The sequence below is a fragment of the Leptonychotes weddellii genome, chromosome 12, assembly GCF_054177405.1.
Source record: "Leptonychotes weddellii isolate Sample4059 chromosome 12, ASM5417740v2, whole genome shotgun sequence".
Taxonomy (NCBI): Eukaryota; Metazoa; Chordata; class Mammalia; order Carnivora; family Phocidae; genus Leptonychotes; species Leptonychotes weddellii.
Window position 1 is genome coordinate 20,031,692 of NC_138380.1, and position 23,441 is coordinate 20,055,132.

Genomic DNA, 23,441 nt, shown 5'->3' on the forward strand with positions numbered 1-23,441 from the left:
AAAAATGTGATATAAACATCAGGAGATGCCTAGATCACTCTTTCCTGCCCCCTTTGCCTGGTTGACTCCTGGGTCCTAAGCCACTTCTTATGGGGTGCTTTGTAGAGCAGTGACTCTCAAACTTCACATAAGAACCACCTGGGGACCTTGTTAAACTGCAAATTCTGATGCAATAGGGCTGTGGTGAAGCTCTAGCCTGCATTTCTAACAAGTTCTCAGGTGATGGTGACACTCTATATCTACAGACCACATTGGGAGGGCTGTGTAAATTTAAAGTCTTTCTTAGTTCACCATAGCCTCATGTCCAGCAGTGATTTGCACACAGTAGGTGCTCAATAATTATTTATGGAGTTAATGATGGAGTATATAGCATTGGTACAGGAGTGTGGAGGGCAGAACAATCTTTGTCCTTTGAACTACAGCATATTTTGGGTGTTTCTGCTTCTATCAGTCATTCCCTTTTTGAAATTACCTCATACTCTGTGGGATAAGGATGCTAGTACCAAATTATTTCTGGTCTTGTCAACTTGCTGCCTCAAGTCTAATCCTTGAAATAGTGGCCCTCTCTACATGGAGGGTAATGAACCCTGGTTTGCAAGCTCTGGGGAAGCCTTGCTGTTGTCTACAATCGCTGCAAACAGATTCTCTCCATCCAAGGAGGGGGCAGGATGCAGGGAACCTGCTGGTGTGGGAATTTCCAGATTTTGGTGCCTATCCTAGTAATTGCCACCTCAAATCAAATGAACAGCATTTTTAACAGTGTATGTGAGAAGGAGGTTCATTACCCTAAAACACACAAATGTCATAATATTGTCATTATTTACTGTTAGCATTTATGATGATGATAACCACACTGGCAGTTGAGCGATTAAGTGTGTGGGGGAGTTGGGGGAGGGGGCACAGGGCTCTGAGGGCAAGAGAAAAAAGGAACTACATCTCCCAGAAACACCCGGGAAAGTCCACGCCGCGGCGGCGGCGCCCCACCCCTTTTGCCTGCTGGGCCCGCCCGCCGATGACGTCACAGAGGTGACGTCACGGCGCCCAGAGCGAGGCTGGGGTAGAGAGGCCGACTGAGCAGGAGTCGTCCGCTTGTCGTGGAGGCTGCTAGGGAGCCGGCGAGAGGGTGAGCGGGCGAGCAGACGAGCGAGCCAGAGCAGGCAGGAGGGAGCGACGCGCGGCGCAGAGTAGCGCCGGGGCCAGGCCGCGGAGGAACCCACAGCCGGAGAGGGGCAGCCCGAGCCGGGCGCCGCGGGGTCCCCACCCCCACTCGGCCGGACAGTGCCCGGTGTTCCCCCGTGCGGGGGGCGGCGGCGGCGGCGGCGGCTGACGGGACCGGACAGGACCGCGGGGGTGTTGCCACCTCCACCGAGAAGCCGGCGCGGCCGCGGGCTCCTCAGAGCCGGGGCCCGGGGCCCGTGATAGACGGGCCGAGGAAAGGAGAGAGGCGGCGGCGCAGGCGACGGGGAGGCAGCGGCGACACCATGTCATCCCCCAGTCCGGGCAAGAGGCGGATGGACACGGACGTGGTCAAGCTGTATCCTTCGTGGAGGGGGGATTCGGGCTGTCGAGTGGGGGCGGTGTGGGGATGCCCAGGGCACCCTGAAACCCAAGCAGGGGCCCTGGGGCACTCCAGGCCACTGTCCGAGGCTCCCTTCCTCCACTCCCTCCCCCCAGTGCCTACGGCGGCTCCTTGGCACCTCCCAGGAGCCAAGAGCCTTTTCAGCTCCCCCCTTTATCTGCAGCACCCCGAAATGTGCGTTGTTCCTCGCTCTTCTGCACCCCCATTGCCCGTGACTTTCCTCCACGACGTTTTGGATTCCCAAGACGGCCTTTTTTTTTTTTTTTTTGCAGGACCATCCACCTCTCTTGACCACCGTGCCCACCTCAGGGTCTCTCCTGTTTGCTCGCCCTGGATTTAGGGACTCGTGATAGAAATTCTCGAGAGTGAAGCCTTTCTTCCTTTCTTGAGATGCCTCCATTCCCTACATTCACTATGCTTCTTGAACTGGGGTAACTCAAGTGACCTCCTTTATCCCTAATTCCTTTCTATATTAGGAAGAGTAGTCTGCTCAGTGCCCCCTGTTGTAATAAAGAGCTCTGAGTGTTTTAAATCGGAGACCCTTGTTAAGCTTTCTGGTCCCTAGAAGAACCCTACCGTTTTTCTTTTCAGTGACAAAGCCTGTCCCACCCATAGTTGGATGTGGTGAGGACCCCCAGGCCCTCCAGCAAGCCACCCTCCATATTGTGGATATGACAGCTGGGGGAGGGAGAGAAAGAGGATCTCTCCTTGACAAAATAGCCCCTGTACTAGCCACTTAAGCAAACTCCCTCTATGAGGGTAAGGTTCTTGGGGGAATAACTGCCCTGATTTTACCAAGTGACACCCTTTATTTCCACCCCCCCAACTTTATGTACTCTGGAGGTAGCAGTGGGAAAGCTGTAACTGATAAGGGGCCTTCAGGCAGTGGTTTTGGTTGGAGTCCAGACTGATTATTTCATGACCAGCTAGAGAAATTCGCGAAGGTTCCTGTGACAAATCTAGAAAATTTTTGAGGGGTAATTTAGAGGGTTGGGCTGGGGGAGAGGAAATGAGCCCAGTGTTCTGAACAACTAATCCCTGGGGAGAAGGGGAACCGGGGATGGGGAGTGGTGGTGTGTGAAACGCAGTTAAAAAGTCCTGTCTCCTGCTTCTCTTTCTCCCTCACCCCCATCCCCCCACCATTTCCCCCTGTTGCAGGGTTTTGTTTATATAACTCAAGTTGTTTGGCTAGATTCTTCAGGTGAATTCCTTCTTTCTTCCTTTTATTTGTTACTCTTTTTGATTGGGCATTTTTCTCCTTTTTAGAGATTGATGATGATTGTTAAATACTCAGTTATGGAATTCTCCGAAGTTTTAAAAAAAGTAGTGTTTGTATTTGGTTTGGAAGTGGGGGATGGGATGGAAGTTGCCTGGGCAAGAGATTTTTTTTTTTTCCATAATCTTTTCAGGAATAAGGTGTTTTTCTCCTCACTCAAGAAAACTTAGCTAGAAACTAGGAACAGTAGATAGACTTCTAAGTTTTAGGGTTTGAAGTTTACAATTTTTGGGAGGTGGAAGGGGGGGATTACAGAGAGGAGCAAATAATGAAATACATGTTCCAAATATATGTCTAGGCACAAGCGAAATTGACTGAGCTGTTTGTGACTGTGATTGAGTTTTGTAAATGTGTGAATGATACCAGTAATGTTGGATTTTCATAAGGTTGCCGGAAAACTTGTGGCTATGGCTGTGTGTACATTTTACACAAAGCAGTTTCGGGTTTTATTTTTGTTTAGAAACTAGGAAATGACATGGTGGCAGAATCTGAGTTATTTTTATCCTGAATTAAGAGTTACTGTCACACCTAATGCAATTTTCTGCCTAATGTTTAATTGGGATGGAGGTGGAGAGAGAATTCCAGCTGTTTTTGATCAATGTCAGAGTCTTGAATTATATACATGCATATTTTTTAGAAGATTGAGGATAAAGGGTGAGGCCTAACTTGACCTGATGCCTGTTCCATATAGTGCCTTTTGTTCATTTAGTAGTTGTGGCATCTAGAATGATTACCGCATTTAGGAGTCGGGGTGTGGGGGGTGGAGAGGGAGAGGAAAACAGACAAAGAACAGCAGGGTGTCTTTCTCTTTTTTCTTCCCCTAAGTGGCTTATTTCATAGCTTATTTTTAGTAGAAGATGAAGAAAGGCAAAGATGCATTGGCCTTCTGTTCTTTCCCCACCTTCCTCCTTTCTGACAAAAGAAAGCAGAGGCGCTTTAAAATCATAGATCTCGATAGGAGGACAACAGTCTCGGGACTTAAAAGCCAGAGGTTATCTTTGTTTCATATTTGTTATTTTCTGGTCTCACGTAGTTTGGAAGTTAAAATTTTTCTGTTTCCTTTTGTGTGTGCATGTGTGTTGTGGGGATGAGAGATTTTGTGGCCTCTTTTCTCTGTTGAATTCGTATTAGTAGGCCCAAATGGAGCCACTAATTTTTGAGCAAGGTATATTTAGCAAAAAATTGAAGGAAGAATTTTCCAACCCACTATTAAAATTAGTACAATTGTGTGAAAGGGCCGGGGGTTGAAAATGAAAGATGGTGGAGAGGAAGTAGAGAAGGTCTGAAGGAATGTAGTTGCTTTTTGCCCCTCAGTGCCCCTTGATTTCTTTGGTTTGGAGGCCGATAGCTGGTTTCATTGCAGTCTCCTGTTTCAGCCCATTTTTGGTTGTCTCCTGAGTGTAATTATGCCACCACGATTTACAGCTTGGCAGGGAACCTATATAGTAGGAAAGTAGCAGTGTGGGGGTAGGGAGAGAAGGGGATGTGTAACTAATTGGCCACTGCTTTCCACCAGCTCGCGAGATTCTTTCGGAGACACTGTCTCTGGTTGTTGTTTGGAGTCGGTGATATTTCTTTTGTGACGGGTTGGTAGGAGGAGAGCTGACTCTCAAGTTATGCAGGGAGTGAGTGTTTTGCACCGATGCACTTAATAATCTGCTGGGCGATTATGTTCTGAAACTCTGACTCATTCATTGTTTCTGTTCTGATCCTTTCCTGAGGGTTGTGCAAACCTCTCCAGGAGCCTAGAGACTGATGTACTGACTTTTGGGCCCTGTAGGAATGTGTCCCAGTCAAAAAACTTACAGTCAGCCCAAATCCTGTGCAATGGTCGTGAATAGTGTGGCCATTTGTTTGCAAAGTCAGGTAGATTGATTATACTGTGCTGTTCCCAGCCTGGCAAGCATTGAGGTTTCCATCTCTGATTATTTAGATCGTCTGAGAACTGGGACTCTGGTGACCTTAAAGCGTGATTTGCCCTAAAGGAATATCGGTTTAAATTCTCCCTGGTGGAGGAACAAACAGCTCAGATTACACGGGTTTCCTTGTTGGTGGGGGTTACTCGTCTCACCCTGTTGCACAGCCTGGTGATCCTTTTATCTGTGAACCAGTGGCCCCTGCTGAAGGCTGGAGCTGCTTGTTTTGGAAAAGCGTATGCAGGCAAAAGGCCTCAGGCACAGCTCCTCCCAGCTCATTGGCTGCTCTGTTACTACCCGGAAAAGGAGGAGGGGCGGAGCTACCAAACAGCTGATGGAGTGTGTGACCAGAGTGTGTTTATATACAAAAGAAGTAGGGGCTGGGGAGGCCTTGTGAGTAGAGTTACAGGATCAAGGGTATTTTCAAGGGATAAAAAGAGGAAAACCTGACCTTTTAGAGTACAAGAAATAAATGTTCAAGGTTAAATCAGAAACGTGAACCTGGTAATAATGGGGACTTGGCATATGCTCTATTTGTTATTGGTGAGATTTTGGAACTTTATAATAACTAAGTCTTCAGAGGGAGTTGCAGTAACTTAAAATAGGATATGCCACCGCTTTAAATGTACTTATATGACTCACGCAGGGATTCAAAAGGATGGTAGAAATGTAAATTTTCCCTGCAAAAGCTTGAAGAGTGCTAGAAAGGGGCGGTGACTTTTACTAAATTCATTAATGGCGTTAGTGAAGTCTTAGAGAATCCTGGGTGTCTGCTTTAGGGTTTCAGACGCTTTCAATAACAAGTTCTTCCCCCTAAAACATTTGAGCACCGTCTCTCTGCCAGGCTTGGTGCTAGGTGCTGGGGGTTTAGTAGTGAAAAATTTCAGTGTGGGTGGTCATGATGCTTATGTAACCAGTTAAAACAAAACAAAACAAAAAAAGTAGAAGCTGTTTATAGTAGGTCAACACTCTGTGTAGCAGCTTTTTGAATAACTTGTATTTACTTTCAGAGTTGACTTTTCAAGGAGTAAAAAGGTTAAAAAGTGAATTTTATGCCATGGGATGTATGGGGATATGTATTCCTAGTATTTTAAAGATAGATGTTAAAAAATGGAAACAAAAACATTAAAACGCTTAGCTGTTTCTTTCACATCAACTTTGGTATTTTGTTGTTAATCAGTAGTTATTATATCCCTAAATCAGTAGTCTTTGTTACTCTTTAATTTGTGCTCAAAGTGTAGATAATTCTGTAATCTTTTAACTAGCTCCAGTGTCAGTTAGAGAACCTGTGTTTTGCTTTTATTTCCTGTGGCCTCTGTTTTTGTGAGATGATGAGGTGGAAGGTGGAACAGTTTTATGGTCTTCAAGCTAAAAGTTAAAGCTTTGGCAGCTCCCAGTGTTCTGAATTTGCCTTCTCTGCATAGATTTTGGTGACAAATATAACGCACTGGTACTTATTTTTGTTAAGCAGGAACCTACATGAGTAAGCATTCACAGCTTCAGAACATCAGAGTCCTGCAGTGCAGTTCTAGTAAATTACACACACACAAGCCTAAAAATTCATCTTTTAGGGGGCGCCTGGGTGGCTCAGATGGTTAAGCGTCTGCCTTCGGCTCAGGTCGTGATCTCAGGGTCCTGGGATCGAGTCCCGCATCGGGGTCCCTGCTCCTTGGGAGCCTGCTTCTCCCTCTGCCTCTCTCTCTCTCTCTCTCTCGGTCTCTCATGAATAAATAAATAAAATCTTTAAAAAAAAAAAAAATTCATCTTTTAGGGGAAAAAATCTTTTGCAAATGTGACCCTTAAAAGTCACTTAACACTGTTTGTCTGCATGTAGTAGAAAAACCTGGATTTGTTGGTTTCCTAGTGTTGTGCAATTTCCCTAGCACCTTGACCAACATGTTTTATATGTGTGTGTACACACACAAATATGTAATAGTATCTTGTTCACTTTTTTTTTTTTTTTTAAGATTTTATTTATTTGAGAGAGAACCAGAGAGCACAAGCAGGGGGAGTGGGAGCAGGAGAAGCAGGCTCCCTGCTGAGCAGGGAGCCCGGCAGGAGGCCGGATAGGAGGCCATTCCCAGGGTCCTAGGATCATGAACTGAGCGGAAGGCAGATGCTTAACCGACTGAGCCAGCCAGGTGCCCCTATCTTGTTCACTCTTAATAGATTTGATGATTCCAAGAATCATTGCATTTTTAGGCATGCAGTTCAGACTGGTAAAAGTGCTTATGGTATAATAGCTTCTTGACTATAGACCCACAATATATGTTTTAGTAAAATACTTTAATGAAAAAACTTAATTGGATTATGCAAGTAGTAAGATAATTGAGGAAAGTATAGGTTACAAAAAGGGAAAGAAAAGAGTCACCCATAATCCTATCCTTTAGACAGTGGTTCTCAAACTTCAGTGTGATCTTAATTACCTGGAGGGTTTGTTAAAACAGGTTGCTGGGGTACCAGCTCTGGAGTTGTCTGATTCAGTGGGTCTAGAGAGCTTTTTTTTTTTTTTTTTAACAGGTTCCCAGATGATACTGAAAGGTTTGTCCAGGGACTACAGTTTAAGAACCACTGTCCTCAAATATTAACGTTACAGTGTTTTTTCTTATCAGTCTCCTACCCCCCATATATTATTTTCATACTATATGTTGATCATACTGTATGTGCCCTGTTTTTGCTGACTACTTCTTACAGCTTATTTTCCTGATTAAAAGTCTGAAACATAATGAAGAGGTCATGTAATATGTCATTCTATGCCCATGCCATTGATTTAATTCTTGGCCATTTTTCTGTGATAAGATTGAAATTAACATCTTGCGCATAAGGCTTTTTTTGTCTTTTTGGATTATTTGTGTTTTTTACTAGATCAAAGAAAATAACCATTTGAATTAAAATATTTAATTTCTTTTTTCTGTTTTCTTCTAGAGCAAAGAAAGTAACCATTTGAATTAAAATATTTAAAAATCGTGGGGCCCCATACTCTGTGCTCTCATTTTGTTCTGTTGTGTTTTAGTTGGTATGATTTCAGCAGTGAAGCAATCAACCTGTCATAGTGATGACAAATGAGTTCTGATCTCTCTGTTTTAAACTGTGTGTGTGTGTGTGTGTGTGTGTGAGAGAGAGAGAGAGAGAGAGAATGGTGATCCTTAAATTAAGGACACTTTTGTATTTCTCAGAGTGCCTACTGTGAGTTGGTAGGTTAAATATATTACATTTGTGATTAGATCTGACTGGCAAGAGCTATAGAATTAGTTTTGGTATCTGGAATTTTCCTTTTGTTTTTTACTGCGGTATAATTGACATAACTATATATATTTAAAGTGATAAATTAGATAAGTTTTGACATAAATATCACCCATGAAGTCTATCAACATAACCATTGATCTGATTTCTGTCACTATAGATTATTTTGCATTTTCTAGAATTTTATATAAATGTAATTATACAGTATGTACTTTTATGTGAATTCTTTCATCATATTTTGAGATTCACCCTGTTCTTTTCACTGCTGAGTAATATGTCATTGTATAGCTATACCACAATTTGCTTATGCATTTACTTCTTTATGGGCGTTTGGGTTATTTCTAGTTTGGAGCTATTACAAATGAAGCTGCTTGGATGGATATTTTCTTTCTCTTGGGTAAATATATAGGGATGGAATAGCTGAATCATGGGGTTGGTATAAGCTTAACTTTTTAACAGGTGGCCTGAATTTAATTTTGACTGATGATTGTATTTCACACACAATTAAATTGTGACATTGAACTATTGTTTGTTTTGTACTTTGGAATCCCATTAAATAACATTCTAAAGCACTGATTTCTAATCTGTCAAAGCTAGTTTTGTAATTGTTTTTTCTCTCTCCTCCATTCAAAATTAGTGAACGAAATTTTCATTGTAAAATATTTTTTGTTTTATGGCCCTTTGACATGATACTTTCAGGAAGTATGGTCACAAAAAACTTTTATTTTTGCATTTGTTAGTAAGACTATCCTTTTCTGAAAAGATAAACACACCTTTTGTTGATGGTTCCCTTTCTTTTTGATATTGATAAGAATTTTTTTATGTTAGTTTTACTTAGCACCTCCAATTATATTTATAGCAGTTTATAAATACTGATGTAGAACTCTGTTGAGCTCTGAATAGTATCTTAATTTTCATATGGACTAAATTCAGGAACCAATGGCAACTCAGGCAGAACCGGGAACAGATCATATGTTTCCTTAATATGTTTCCTTAACGTGTTTCTTGATAGTTTCCTTAATATGTTTCCCTGGAATTTTTTTAAAGTTAATTTCTAACAAAATAGGATTTTTTTTTTTTTGCTTTTTTACTTTTTGGCGTTACACGATGTAATTTATTTGATAGGTTGATAGACATTGCTGTAAGAAAAAAACATTGCTTTGTAGTAGTTGCTATTGTCACATTCTTATAAATGACAAGCATTTGAATTTATATGCAGGTGTTTGCGTGCATGTTGCTTTAACAATTAACATACTACTGGCAGCTGGAACTTTTAACTAGGCTAACAAGAAAAAAGAACTTCCTGGTTTATGCCTGTTTCAGGTTGCAATCAATGACAATTTGGTGGGGAGACTTTGGGTTCAGTCATCAGACACAAGGATGGTGCTCTGAGCATATTTATTAAGAGTGTGTTATTTTCAGATTGCCAAAATGTAATTAAAGTGCAGTACAGGAACCTTTGGAAAACACAGAAAAGTCTGTGTACTTTTGAGAGACTGTTGTTACATTAGTGATTCTCAGGTGGGGTGGGGGTATGGTGATTCAGTAGAACTATCTTTATGTGTAGGTACTATTGTAGTTTCTTCTCTGTACCTCACCAGATGCTTGCAGAGGGTGTCTGGTTGTTTGCAGGCTGGTGCTTGTGCTGGCTGCTACGCCTGGCAGAACCCAAATCCTCAAGAGCCAGGTGGTGGAAAGCCCCACAGGGCAGCTGTATGTGGGCGAAGGATCCTTTTGCCTTCCCCCCACTTTTTAGGCATCCAGGGCATAAGATAGGAGGTGTATACAGGTGCTGCTGATCTTTTGACCTGGCCCTGCAGAGAAGTCAGGGAGGAGCAGGAAACCCATGTGAAGGGGAGAGGCTTGGCTGAACTTTGTCATGCTCTGGAAGACAGTCATGGCTGGTGGGTCTGCTTCTGGGCCCACAACAGGTACCACTTGGAGGGACCATATTTAGGGTTATAGAATATTACTTAATTGGAATGGAATCTTATCTCTTCAACTTCTCGGTCTCTAACTTGTAGACATTTTTAGGGAGGCATTATGTATAAAAGAGATATTCCCTATGTGTGAAATTGTTACTAATATTGTAAGTTATGAGTTTTCTGTTTAACATTAAGTAAAATGTTTCTTTTTCCATGTATCATGTTTTTATCATGTACACTTTTCAAGGTTTCTTGGATTCTAAAATCTTAGTTGAGGTAATATAAATAGAAAAGTAGATACAGAGTGTGCCTGGTTCGTGTTACCTCAGAAGCAATTGGATTACTACTCAGCTTAGTGAAAATAAATTTAGTTGTTTTGTCCACATGGTGCCATTATAACTCTGGTTACCTGGATATTGCTTTTCAATCAGTTGACTTTATGTTGCTTAGTTTCAGAAATGTTGATTAATTTAAAAATTAAAAAAATGGGGTAAACCTTTCCATTGTGGTTACCTATAGGAAGTTGAGTCAGTTAGAATTGTGTTCGTAAGAGATCACTGGGTGTAATAATATAGTTGATTATATTGTTTTGTGATCTTACAGACTACTGAATGTTTAGTACCCTTTTGCTAATCTATGTAAATCTGTATATAAATTAGTAAGTCTCCTTGGGAACACAGCCTGAAACTACATAACCCTTTTTGTTTCACTCCAGAGGAAAGAAACAATTTACTTTTTTTCATTAACATTCACTTTTGTATGGCCTTTATATATGGTACCACAGCTGTGAATTAGTACTTGGTCAGACCGCTAATTTAAACTAAGGCTTTTATAATGAAATCATCCCATGATGTAGATCTTGGAGATTTGGGGTTTTTACTGCACTGTATATTCACATTCACATATTCAAAGCACATTAAAATGTAGAACATGATACATGTTTGATAACAAATCACCGATCTTGGCAACAGCATTTGACATTATTAACATCTGTTAATTTTACGAACTAATTCAGTCAATTCGCTATAGCCACCATCTTCATAATGAGTAAAGGGGAAAAAAACTGCCCCTTCTTGCCCCTTTATTCATTTGTATCCTTAGATATTAGAAACAAAAACAAAAACAAAATACTTTTAAGTCAGATTTGTTTTATGGGTGGAAGAAAGAGAGGAAGTAGACCTTTGAGTGTTCTTTAGTCTGATTGTCTGGATTGCTGCCCATTTCTCCTGGCAGTTAAGAAAGGCAGGTCTTGAGTGCTGTCATTGATGATCAAATGACATATATTTGAGTATACCTGTATTGAATCATTTATATACTTGAGAACACTTACTTTGCTTCTGTCTTGTCATTCTATAGGCTCCTGGGTTAGAATAGTTAGGTACCAGATTCTATCTTTGAGTAATTAATGTGGCATTTCCTTTGAGATTTAGCTGAATTTTATAACCTATGAACCATGATATATCAAGAAGACTGTTGGTGGGTCATCAAGACTATCATTTCATTTCATATATTTCCATTTGTATGTCTGTTTTCTTTTTCGGTTGGTGTTCCTAACTTACACTTTGACTAATTTCTCGAAATCGAGCAAAAGTTAAATACACTGGCAGGAAAGTACACAAATAAACCTTTGAAGATAAGGTATTTCCAGATCCTTCACGTTATCTTACATTCAAGCTTAACCAGAAGTAGTAGTGAAGCCAGATCCTTTTTTCTAGGAGTTTGGAAATCAGTATACTTGGCCTAGTTCACTTTGTGCGGTTTGGCAATTATTTATCAAACTAGAACTTATGCTAAAAATACATAGTAGTATACAACTTTGCTATGTGTCCTCTGAATGTAAAAATAGGCTATGCCTTAGATTTGCCTTAACTCTGTTCAATGAAGTCAGACACAATGGAATGTGACACCTGAATTTTGTGTTCTTATACTTTAAAGATCCTGGTCTCTCCTTGCCTCTGAAGAATTTGGTGTTTCTAAGCTAGTTTTATATTATCTGGTCAGTGTTTCTGAGATTCAGAAATTGCTGACTCTGCTTTCTTTGAATAAGTCTCAAGGTAGGAAGTCTAGAGGTCTTTATCATCCAGCATCCATCTGTCTGTGTTCTAAGGCAGGGTAAATGGGAACAGTCCCCTACTCATGTGGGAGCTTATTCCCAGGACTAAGTTCGAGCCCCTTTGCATCTTGTAATTCAAAGAATGACAAATGAAATTCCATGTTTACTTGTGCTTGTTTTCCATTTTTGGGGGTGATCTGGTATGTATGCACAAGCCTTTGAACTGGATTATCTTTTTTTTTTTTTTTTAAAGATTTTATTTTATTTATTCATGAGAGACAGAGAGAGAGGCAGAGGGAGAAGCAGGCTCCCAAGGAGCAGGGAGCCCGATGCGGGACTCGATCCCAGGACGCTGGGATCATGACCTGAGCCGAAGGCAGACGCTTAACCATCTGAGCCACCCAGGTGCCCTGAACTGGATTATCTTAATTGACACAGATACATGTCTTACCTTTCCATTTGCTTAATGGGTAATAGAATTAGAAATTCTGTTTTTTATAGAATCAGAAATTAGTGTATGATTTGTATGCTTTTAAATTGGGGCTTATTGAATTGGATAAAACATAAGGATTTTAGTCTGTCAGTTCTGGTTGTTTTATTTCTTAAATGTCATTCCTACAGTGTTTTGTCAGCTCTGATGAAGTTCTGATGACATTTTAGTAGATATTACACTTAATAGATTTTAGCATGGTTTTCTACTTGGAGAAAACCTGGAATGCAAATAATAGTATTACAAAGCAATGGTTGCTTTCTGAACATAATGGCTCTTTTGAGTTGAGATTAATAATTGTATTATTTCTGGGCAATATCCTTTGTGCCTTTAAAAAAAAAGATTGTATTTATTTGAGAGAGAGAGAGTGCATGAGCAGGGGTGGGGGGGAGGGAGAGGGAGAAGCAGACTCCCTGCTGAGCAGGGAGCCCAATGGGGGACTCAGTCCCAGGACCCTGGGATCAGGACCTGAGCTGAAGGCAGATGAAGGCAGATGTTTACCCGACTGAGCCACCCAGGCACGCTGCCCCCCCTTTATGGCTTTAAGTAATAGTTTGAGAAATACTAATTCTTGGTTGTATTGCTTCAGATTAGGAGAGTAAACTCTGGTAACTTTATTGATACCAAAAATAGAAGCCAAAGTTGAAATAAGGAGTCTATTTTTCATTCCTGACTTACAAAATCAGTTTTACTATTTAGTAGTCACATTTGTTATATGAAAAATAGAATTAAAAATAGTAAAGCCTAATGCCTTTGTTAATCTTATTTATGAATGTAAGAGTCAGAGAATGAAGAATGACACTAAGTAGGTCTTAATATAAATGTTCTCGTGTCTCTTTGTAGATTAGATGGCATTGCGTTTGTATTTTTGAGGTGTCTGAATTGTATGTGACCTGTCAATAATCAAAAAAAATAATATAAGCCCTGTAATAGTGCCTGACTTGAAGTTTTTATCCGCATAGAATGACATCATGCTATTCCTTTCAAAACTTTGTATTTAATTACCTAAATCATATTTTGGTTTTTAAAAGGTAAATTTAGGGAATGGGAATACAGGTGAGTAAAAGGTATGTCCAGAGCCCGAATAGGATCCCATCAGAGTTTAAAACAGTTCAGTACTTAATATTTTACATATTTTATAATATGTCTTTTAATACTTTCTGGGTATTTTGAGGATATCTTCTGTAGAAAATTTAATTGCTAACTTTTTTTTTTTTTTAAGTAATCTCTACATCCAACATGGGGCTCAAATTCATGACCCTGAAGTTCATGCTCTATGGACGGAGCCAGCCAGGCGCCCCAATTGCCAACATTTTCATTGATATTGAAACTCTGGGTGTCTTTAATGGATCACTTTTGCTCCATGTTAACAGTAATTTCAGTTACTAGTCTTAAGACAGCTAAGTGTGTATAAAGACTTTGGATGCTTTTTTATTTTATTTTATTTATTTTAAAATTTTTTTATTTTTTTAAGTAAGCTTCACACTCAATGTGGGGCCTGAAGTCATGACCCTGAGATCGAGTCGCATGCTCTACTATCTGAGCCAGCCAGGCGCCCCTGGATGCTTAATTTTTTATAAAAGTTGAGATGAAGGCTTGGGAAGTAACCAGCCTTTCTCATTTTCTACTGTTTTTGCCTTAATGTTTGATAACTTTTTACTTTTTTTAGATAAGCTTTTAATTTTGGATTTACAGAAAAGTTGCAAAGATCGTACAGAGAGTTCCTGTACCTCATTCAGTTCTGGTTACCCCTCTGTTACGTTACAGAGACACATTGGTCAAAACTAAGAACAACCAACAGTGGTTGTTTGGTATGTTACCGTAAACTAAACTTCAGGCTTTATTCATATTTTACCAGTTTTTCCGTGAATGTTCTTTTTGGTTCCATGATTAAATCCAGGATACCACATTACAGGTAGTGGTCATGTCTCAGTATTCTCTAGTCTGTGACAGTTGCTCACTTCTTTCTTGTTTGACAGAACATTGACAGTTTTGAAGTACTGGTAGGGTGTTTTTTGGAGTATTCCTCAATTTTGGTTTATCTGATTTTTTTTTTTTTACTACTCATGATTAGACCTCATAATAGTAAAGGTATTAAAATTGGCCAAACTCATTGTGGGGTTTTGGGAAGAATACCACAGAGGTGAAGTGCCCTTCTCATCACAAATGGACGGTATGAGGGGCATACCTGTGTCCTTAGGACATCACAGGTGATGTTAACCTTGATCCACTGGGCCTTAGTGGTGCTTGCCAGGTTTTTCCTGTAACGTTACTATTTTTCCTTCAGTATTCAATTCTTTGGAAGATAGTCACTAAGTGTAACTGACACTCAAGAAGCCCGGGGGAATTCGGTTCTACTCCTGGAAGGAGTTACTGTTTTTTGACTTTTCTGTGTGTGTGTCTGTTTTGTTGTTGCTTCTGTTTTTGACTTTAAAAAATTTTTTTAATTTAAATTCCTTCTTTGTTGTGGCCTCTTCTCTCCCTTTAGTTGTAGAGTTTGTTCGTCAGTCTTCAGGTTGATTTCTGGGGATATTTAGGATGATTTGATAAGTTATCTAATTGTGTTCAAGGGCTGAGGTGAACTTGTGGTCTTCTTACTATGCCGCCATCTTCCTGCTCCTTGCTTTTGACTCTTAATTGTAATGTATTAGTGCATTAATCTAAGTTGTTAGCTTTTGTTCAGAAGTTACACTTGAATGAAGTATAGATGGTACTGCCTTATGGAAACAAAATGGGATGTAAATATATGAGGATGTGGTCTGGGAGCACACAGATTTGTTGGATATGTTTATTTAGCAATTTGCAAATGGCAAATTTAACTTTCTACATTTGGCTGGTTTTAGATCTGTAATAACATGTGAAAATGAAGATAAACTTAGAATGAGCTGCAAAGGTATTAGTTAAAAGCTTCATAAGTCAAGGAATTCTATAATCTTAGAGTTTTAGGGTGGGGTACCGATAAAATACTATTACATTCTGTGTGGCTTCTTGTTATTAACCAGTTACATAATTAACTCAGAGAAGAATATATTCTTATCCACTGCTAATTCGAGCAGAGGATCATTATTTTGGCCCATAGAAACATTTTATTCTAAAAGGAATGCATTTTTCACCATTTTGGTATCTTTTTTTTTTTAAGATTTTATTTTTTTATTTGACAGAGACAACATGAGAGAAGGAACACAAGCAGGGGGAGAGGGAGAGGGAGAAGCAGACTCCCCACTGAGCAGGGAGCCCTGTGCGGGGCTTGATCCCAGGACCCTGAGATCAAGACCTGAGCCGAAGGCAGACGCTTAACGACTGAGCCACCCAGGCGCCCCACCATTTGGATATCTTTTTCTTTTTAGCAGTTCTGTTTGTAGTTTCACTGAAAATCTTGACATAATTGTAGTTGTCAGTTTCAACCAGAAATTTTTTTTTTTTTTTTAAGATTTTTATTTATTTGACAGTGCAAGTAAGCACAAGCAGGGGGAGCGGCAGGCAGAGGGAGGGGGAGAAGCACCCAGGACCCTGGGATCATGACCTGAGCCAGTCAGATGCTTAACCGACTGAGCCACCCAGACACGCCCAGAAATTCAATTATTATGGGAACAAGAGTTGTGTACAACTTCACTTTTTCTTTACTTCAGAATTTCCTTTTTCTTTTTTTAAAGATTTTATTTATTTATTTGACAGAGAGATAGCAAGAGCAGGAACACAAGCAGAGGGAGTGGGAGAGGGAGAAGCAGGCTTCCCGCCCAGCAGGGAGCCCGATGCGGGGCTCGATCCTAGGACCCTGGGATCATGACCTGAGCTGAAGTCAGATACTTAACGACTGAGCCACCCAGGCGTCCTGAAGCTTACTTCTTTAAATGAGAAAATTCATTTTACTTTGACAGTTTTTGGTGTATTTTTATTTTGGCTGATGTTTTTGCCATTTTCTCCTTTCTTCCTTGGAATAACACTAACTGATGATGAAAGTCATAAAAGTATGTACAATACATTGTTTTCTTTCTAAGGTTTTATTTATTTTTAATTTTTTTTAAAGATGTATTTGTCAGAGGGAGAGAGAGAGCACAAGCAGGGGGAGTGGCAGGCAGAGGGAGAAGCAGGCTCCCTGCTGAGCAGGGAGCCCGATGCGGGACTCGATCCCAGGAGCCTGTGATCATGACCTGAGCCAAAGATGCTTAACTGACTGAGCCACCCAGGTGCCCCAATACATTGTTTTCTTGAACAGAGTATATTTATAGTTGAGGCTATTAGGTAAGCGACCTTTGGAAAAATAGTAGATATTAAAATTTGGCCAAATCCATTTGGTTTCTAGGCTAAAATGTTAAGCTAAAGTATCTCTCCTAGGAGCTTCCTTGAAAATAGTGAGGAAGAAAGGTAGAAATTGAATATTAATGGTAATTTATCTTGCTGGATATAAACATAGTAATAAATAGTAATACATTCTTTGAGGTTGTAGAAGATAGTTCAGAATTTGTGTATCAACTCATGGGGACACCTGGGCTTTTGTGTGATATAGGTCAGAAGTGTTTATAACCAGCTGTTTATTGGTTTAGTAACCCGAGTGGTGCACTTTTAGACCTTTGGCCTTAAATAATACTAACACCTGGATGTCATGTAGATGCTGAGAGTCAGGAGTGTGGCACTTAGAGCCATCTTACTGGCTTGATGACTCTGTCAGATGTTGAACTGGTTCTTTTGTGTTTGTTTCCTTTGCTCATTTTAAGTCCTTCAAAAGAAAAGAAACAACTTTTTTTTTTTTTTTTTAAAGATTTTATTTATTTATCTGACAGAGCAAGAGAGGGAACACAAGCAGGGGGAGTGGGAGAGGAAGAAGCAGGCTTCCCGCCGAGCAGGGAGCCCGATGCGGGGCTTGATCCCAGGACCCCGGGATCATGACCTGAGTTGAAGGCAGACGCTTAACCGACTGAGCCACCAAGGTGCCCCAAGACTTAATTTTTAAAGAGCAGATTTAGGCTTATAGCAAAATTGAGAAGGTACAGAGAATTTCCCATATCCTACTGGCCCCACTCATGCACAGCCTCCCCCATTATCAGCATCCCTTACCAGAGTGGTGCATTTGTTACAACTGATGAATCTGCATTGACACATCATTATCACCCAAAGGCTGTACTTTGCATTAGAGTTCATTCTTAGTGTTGTAGATCTGTGTGTCCGGACATATATATAATGACATATGTCCGTCATTATGGTATCCTACATAGTATTTTCACTGCCCTAAAAATTCTCTGTACTCCACCTATTCATTCCCCTCTCCCCCAACCCCTGGCAAAGTTCTCTTTTTATGCCTTTATTAATTTTGCCTTTTCCAGGATGTCCTATAGTTGGAATCATATAGGATGTAGCCTTTTCAGATTGGCTTCTTTCATTTAGTAATAATGGACTTAAGTTTCCATTATGACATTTCATGGCTTGATAGCTCATTTCTTTTCAGTGCCGAATAATACTGCATTGCCTGGATGTACCACAGTTACTTTGTCCATTCAGCTTGGTGAGCTGTTTTTAGTGAATAGAGCCAATATTTTTCTTACGGTTCCTCATTTTTCCAGATTTACCTTTGTACTTAAAAAAAAAAAAAGTATCTCTTAGTAGCAAGTAATTACATTTTATACTGCTGGCTTATTCTGTCCTCAGTTCTACCTTTCTTGACCCTTAATACTTGGTCTATAATGTGCTGCTTCTCATTCTGGTATATTTCAGTTTATTCTTATGGCATCTTTGAGGTGTTATGGCCCACTTTTTATGGCTTAAAAACCTGGGTTGCACAGGTTGGCTGAATGTTCTGAGATTGTAGAGGAAGTCCTTCTAGAGAGGAGTCTGAAGCCAATGAGAGTTTGTCATGCTTTTGTCCCTTTGGCACACATTTAACTTTGCGTAAGAAGTAGGTGCTCAGAAAACATCTGTTAAGTGAATTTTGATCCTACTATCCTATAGGTTTTTGCCAAGTCCTTGGGTCAGTTTTAGACTAAACTTTGGCATCTGTATGGAAAATTAGAACCCTATATATAGAAATCATGCTGGGAGAGGCAAATCTTTCTCAAATGATGACTTCAGTTCCTTCTGTACAAATGCCATTTGCCATTTCACGTACACTACTCTTTTTTCCACGCGTGATGTGAGCTATTTGTGTTCTGAAATTGTCCTAAATGCTAATACTTTATTTTTTAATATTTTATTTATTTGACAGAGCATACAAGCAGGGGGAGCAGCAGGCAGAGGGAGAGAGAGAAGCAGACTCCCCACTGAGCAAGGAGCCTGATGTGGGGCTCAATCCCAGGACCCCGAGATCATGACCTGAGCCAAAGGCAGACGCTTAACCGATTTTGCCACCCAGGTGCCCCACTTTAGTTTATTAATAGTCATTTTCAGATGAGTTCCCTTTTAAGATTCTTTGCTGGTTTTATTTAAGATCAAAAAAGCTCCTAGGATTGTGGATTGGGGAAAGAAACAGTTGGAACTTCTGTTACTTTGTAAAATAGAATACCTTAAACTCATCAAATCATATAGCTTATTAATATCTCGGTACTTTGTGAAGTATCTCAAGTTGCCCTTTTATAAAAATTATATGTGGCCTGTTTTTAGTTATTCAAAATAATGGGGAAAATAGCAAGATGTTTAAAATCTCATAGGTGCAGAACTTGAGGTTCAGTGATACATTTAATGTACATACACATAAATACAACTTTTTTCTTTGTGCATGGGCTGTTAGGAAAAGATTTTTACTCATATTATTGGTAAGTTCTTTAATCACTGGAGTTCTCAAAACAGATTCCAAAGTGTTGCCTGCAGACTCCTTGGGATCCTGGAGACACTTTCAGGGGGACTGTAAGGTCAAAACTTGTTTCATAGCTACGTTATTTCTTCTCCTCCTCCTTTTTTTTTTTTTTTTTTTGCCTTTTTTGCTGTATTGGCATTTGCTCTGATGGTGTAGATCCAATGGTGGATAAAACTGTTGATGCCTTACCACGCCAGAACTGTGGTCATATTCAACATACTCTTCACCAGCACATACCTACAGTTAAAAAAGGGCAGTTTCATTTGAACATGTCCTTGATGAGGAATAAAGATAATTAGTAAATTTTGGCCTTCAATTATGTGTCTTTTATTTATTTTTTAAAGATTTTATTTATTTATTTATTTGAGATAAACAGAATGAGAAGGGAGAGGGTCAGAGGGAGAAGTAGGCTCCCCACTGAGCTGGGAGCCCAATGCGGGACTCGATCCCAGGACCCTGGGATCATGACCCGAGCCGAAGGCAGTCGCCCAACCAACTGAGCCACCAGGCGCCCTTATGTGTCTTCTAATATTCTGTGTGATGAAATGGGAAAACCTTTCCTGCATGTCGAAAGTATGGTGATGTTTTCTAGAAGAAACAACTTAGCTGATTTTGAATTGCCAACTGAACTAGCTGTTTTTCTAGGGAATGCCATTTGTACTTGAAAGTATGTACTTGAAACAATTGTATGTTGGAAGAGAAGTTGTCATGTTGTACAAAGGCTAGGACATACTTTATTTGTACCTAATGCATAGTGTTGGCAATATAGTAGTTTTTTTTTTTCCCCAAATTTTTATTTAAATTCTAGTTAGTTGACATATAGTGTAATACTGGTTTCAGGAGTAGAATTCAGTGATTCATCACTTACATATAACACCCAGTGCTCATTGTAATAAGTGCCCTCCTTAATACTCACCCCCCATCTAGCCCATCCCCCACCCCCTCCCTCCATCAACCCTCAGTGCTCTATGGTTAGGAGTGATACTTTTTTTTTTTTTTTTTTTTTTAAGATTTAAAGATTTTTTAAAAAAATGAGCGGGGGAAGGGGCAGAGGGAGAGGGGGAGAGAGAATCTCAAGCAGACTCCTTGTTGAGCGTGGATCATGACCTGAGCTGAAATCAAGATTTGGATGCTTAAGTGACTGAGCCACCCAGGTGCCCCAAGAGTAGTTTTTTTTTTAAGATTTTTTATTTATTTATTAGAGAGTGAGATAGAGAGCATGAGCAGGGGGAAGGGTAGAGAGAGAAGCGGACTCCCCGCTGAGCAGGGAGCCCAATGTGGGACTCAGTCCTAAGACCCTGGTATCATGACCTGAGCTGAAGGCAGACGCTTAACTGACTGAGCCACCCAGGCACCCAAGAGTAGATTCTTTAATAAAATATTCAAACCAGGTTGAATTGAATTATACAATAAACAAGGTAAATACACATTTAGCCGTGAAGGGAAATTGGTGTAATGTGAAGATGGGAAGTGTTTTCATGTCAGTAAAGAGCGTTAGAGTTTATACTGTGTTTTATAGATTCTAACACCTTTTTTTCCATATCTCAACATCTTTGAAATTGAGATGTCTTACAGTTGGTGGTGAATCAGTTTGTCAGCTTCTTTGTTTCTTTTTTTTTTTTTTTTTAAGATTTTATTTATTTATTTGAGAGAGAGAATGAGATAGAGAGAGCATGAGAGGGGGGAGGGGCAGAGGGAGAAGCAGACTCCCCGCTGAGCAGGGAGCCCGATGCGGGACTCGATCCCGGGACTCCGGGATCATGACCTGAGCCGAAGGCAGTCACTCAACCAACTGAGCCACCCAGGTGCCCTGCTTCTTTGTTTCTTGATGTCATAAAATAATGTAGATACGATGAAATAAGGTGGCATTTTTTTTTTTCCCATGTTTTTGTTTGAAGCTGAGGAGGAAACATTGAATAGCAGTTTACTTCTTGGGCTATAGGATATGTTACATTAAATTTTATTTTATCAGACCCTGAGTTGACTGGGCAGTTGACAGTGGGTCCATTGTTAGAATATTCCATTCATAGGGGCGCCTGGGTGGCTCAGTCGTTAAGCGTCTGCCTCCGGCTCAGGTCATGATCCCGGGGTCCTGGGATCGAGCCCCACATCGGGCTCCTTGCTCAGCACAGAGCCTGCCTCTCCCTCTGCCTGCCACTCCCCCTGCTTATGCTCTCTCTCTCTCACTCTCTCTGTGTCAAATAAATAAATAAAATCTTTAAAAAAAAAGGAATATTCCATTTATAAAGCATGTATCTTCATTCCAAGGGAGAAGACTAGATTCTACTGCCAGAATTCAGGCTTTTAAAATAAAATGTAAAATAGGGCACCTGGGTGGCTCAGTTGGTTAAGCGACTGCCTTCGGCTCAGGTCATGATCCTGGAGTCCCGGGATCGAGTCCCACATCGGGCTCCCTGCTCAGCGGGGGGTCTGGTTCTCCCTCTGACCCTCTTCCCTCTCGTGCTGTCTCTCATTCTCTCTCTCAAATAAATAAATAAAATCTTTAAAAAAAAAAAATAAATAGTAAAATGTGATGTAAAATTTTTTTATGTGCAAAACTTTTATTTTTCTATTTAATCATCGTTGTTGCTGGGAACATAATGGTGAGTATTGAGTTATTCCCATTTCTGTTGTAAAGCAGGCCATGGGAGATTTTACTGTGTAGCTCTTACAAAATGAAGAATAGTGGGGTGCCTGGGTGGCTCAGTTGGTTAAACATCTGCCTTTGGCTCAGGTCATGATCTCAGGATTCTGGGATCGAGTCCCTTGTTCGGCTTCCTGCTCAGTGGGGAGTCTGCTTCTCCCTCCCCTCCCCCCGGCTCGTGTACGTGCTTTCTCTCTCTCTCAAAGAAACACAATCTTTAAAAAAAATGAAGAGTAGCAGAATTGAAAGACTTAAAAAATTCTCTTTTAAAGATTTATTTTCAGGGGCACCTGCGTGGCTCAGTCATTAAGCATCTGCCTTCGGCTCAGGTCATGATCCCAGGATTCTGGGATTGAGCCCCGCATCGGGCTCCCTGCTCCGCGGGAAGCCTGCTTCTCCCTCTCCCACTCCCCCTGCTTGTGTTCCTTCTCTTGCTGTGTCTGCCCTGTCAAATAAATAAATAAAACCTTTTTGAAAAAAAGATGTCTGTTCGACAGAGTGTGCGCATGAGCTGGGTGAGGGGCAGAGGGAGAGGAAGAGAATCCTCAGACTCCCCGATTAAGCATGGAGCCCAATGCAGAGCTCCATCCCATGACTCTGAGATAATGACCTGAGCCACTCAGGTACCCCTAAAAATTTCTTTTAATTAAAAAAATTCAATATTTACTAATACTGCACTGGAGCTTGAAGAAGTTGTAAGTTTACTTTTGGCTTCTGTTATTCTGAACCTGAGTACTGTTAATATTTGTTCTGTGTCGTCTTCAGAGGACCTGGGAGATACAGATGCTCATTTGTGTATCTTTAGAGCAATTTCTGTTCTCTTGAAAAGGTCTATTAAAAGATGAGTTATTGGATTCTATTAATAACCTTATGCCTCTGTTTCATTCTCTATAAAAACAAAAAGGACCATAACATGGAGCTACAAAGATACTGTACAAGTAAATAACATAAGCATCCTTAATAAAGTTAGAAAGAGGGTAGGACCTTGGAAAAATTACTGAGTCAAGTCTATGAGAGAAGGCTTCCTGGAGGAAGATTGACTGTCCTAGAGATAGGAGGTAAATAAGCAACAGGGCACATGTGGGGATGTGAGGTGGTTGGTGGCTTAACTCGATTAGATCAGAGGTTGTAAACTAGTCACTGTAAGTATGTATGTGCTAGAGCACTTCACGTGTGACCAAGATATGTGGGTTGCTGTAAAAGGAATAGGCTGAGCTTTTTGCTTTTTATGATCTAATAGACACTGGAACCAGTAGAACCACACCTGATACTTTGCTGGAGGTATGACTTCTCATCTGTCAACTAAAAGAGGATTCTTGGTAAATAATTTACCCATAGAAATTGAAATCTGATACGGGTTGGCAGGGTTCTACTGGTGTTAATAGAAGAGAATGCATGGGTTTGTGGCACATTATATGAGAATGATTAAGGTAACATTTTGAAATGTGTATACCTTTTCAGGTGTATACTGCATTAGAAAAATAAGATATAGTGGAATGACTGTAGGCTTTGGATTTGCAGCTGCATTTGG

At 40.5% G+C, this 23,441-nt stretch overlaps 1 protein-coding gene across 6 annotated transcripts in view; it reads left to right on the forward strand.

The window, feature by feature from the left end:
- Positions 1-1,035: 1,035 nt before the first annotated feature.
- The window catches only part of UBE2H (ubiquitin conjugating enzyme E2 H), a 107,371-nt gene continuing 84,965 nt past the window's right edge, over positions 1,036-23,441 (forward strand). For 2 of the 6 annotated variants that reach the window (XM_081800094.1, XM_006729221.3), the window contains exon 1: positions 1,036-1,534. In XM_081800094.1, coding sequence (XP_081656220.1) covers positions 1,482-1,534 — 53 coding nt within the window. In that variant the 5' untranslated portion in view covers positions 1,036-1,481. The other 4 variants (XM_081800096.1, XM_081800095.1, XM_081800099.1 and 1 more) reach the window with 4 other exon arrangements.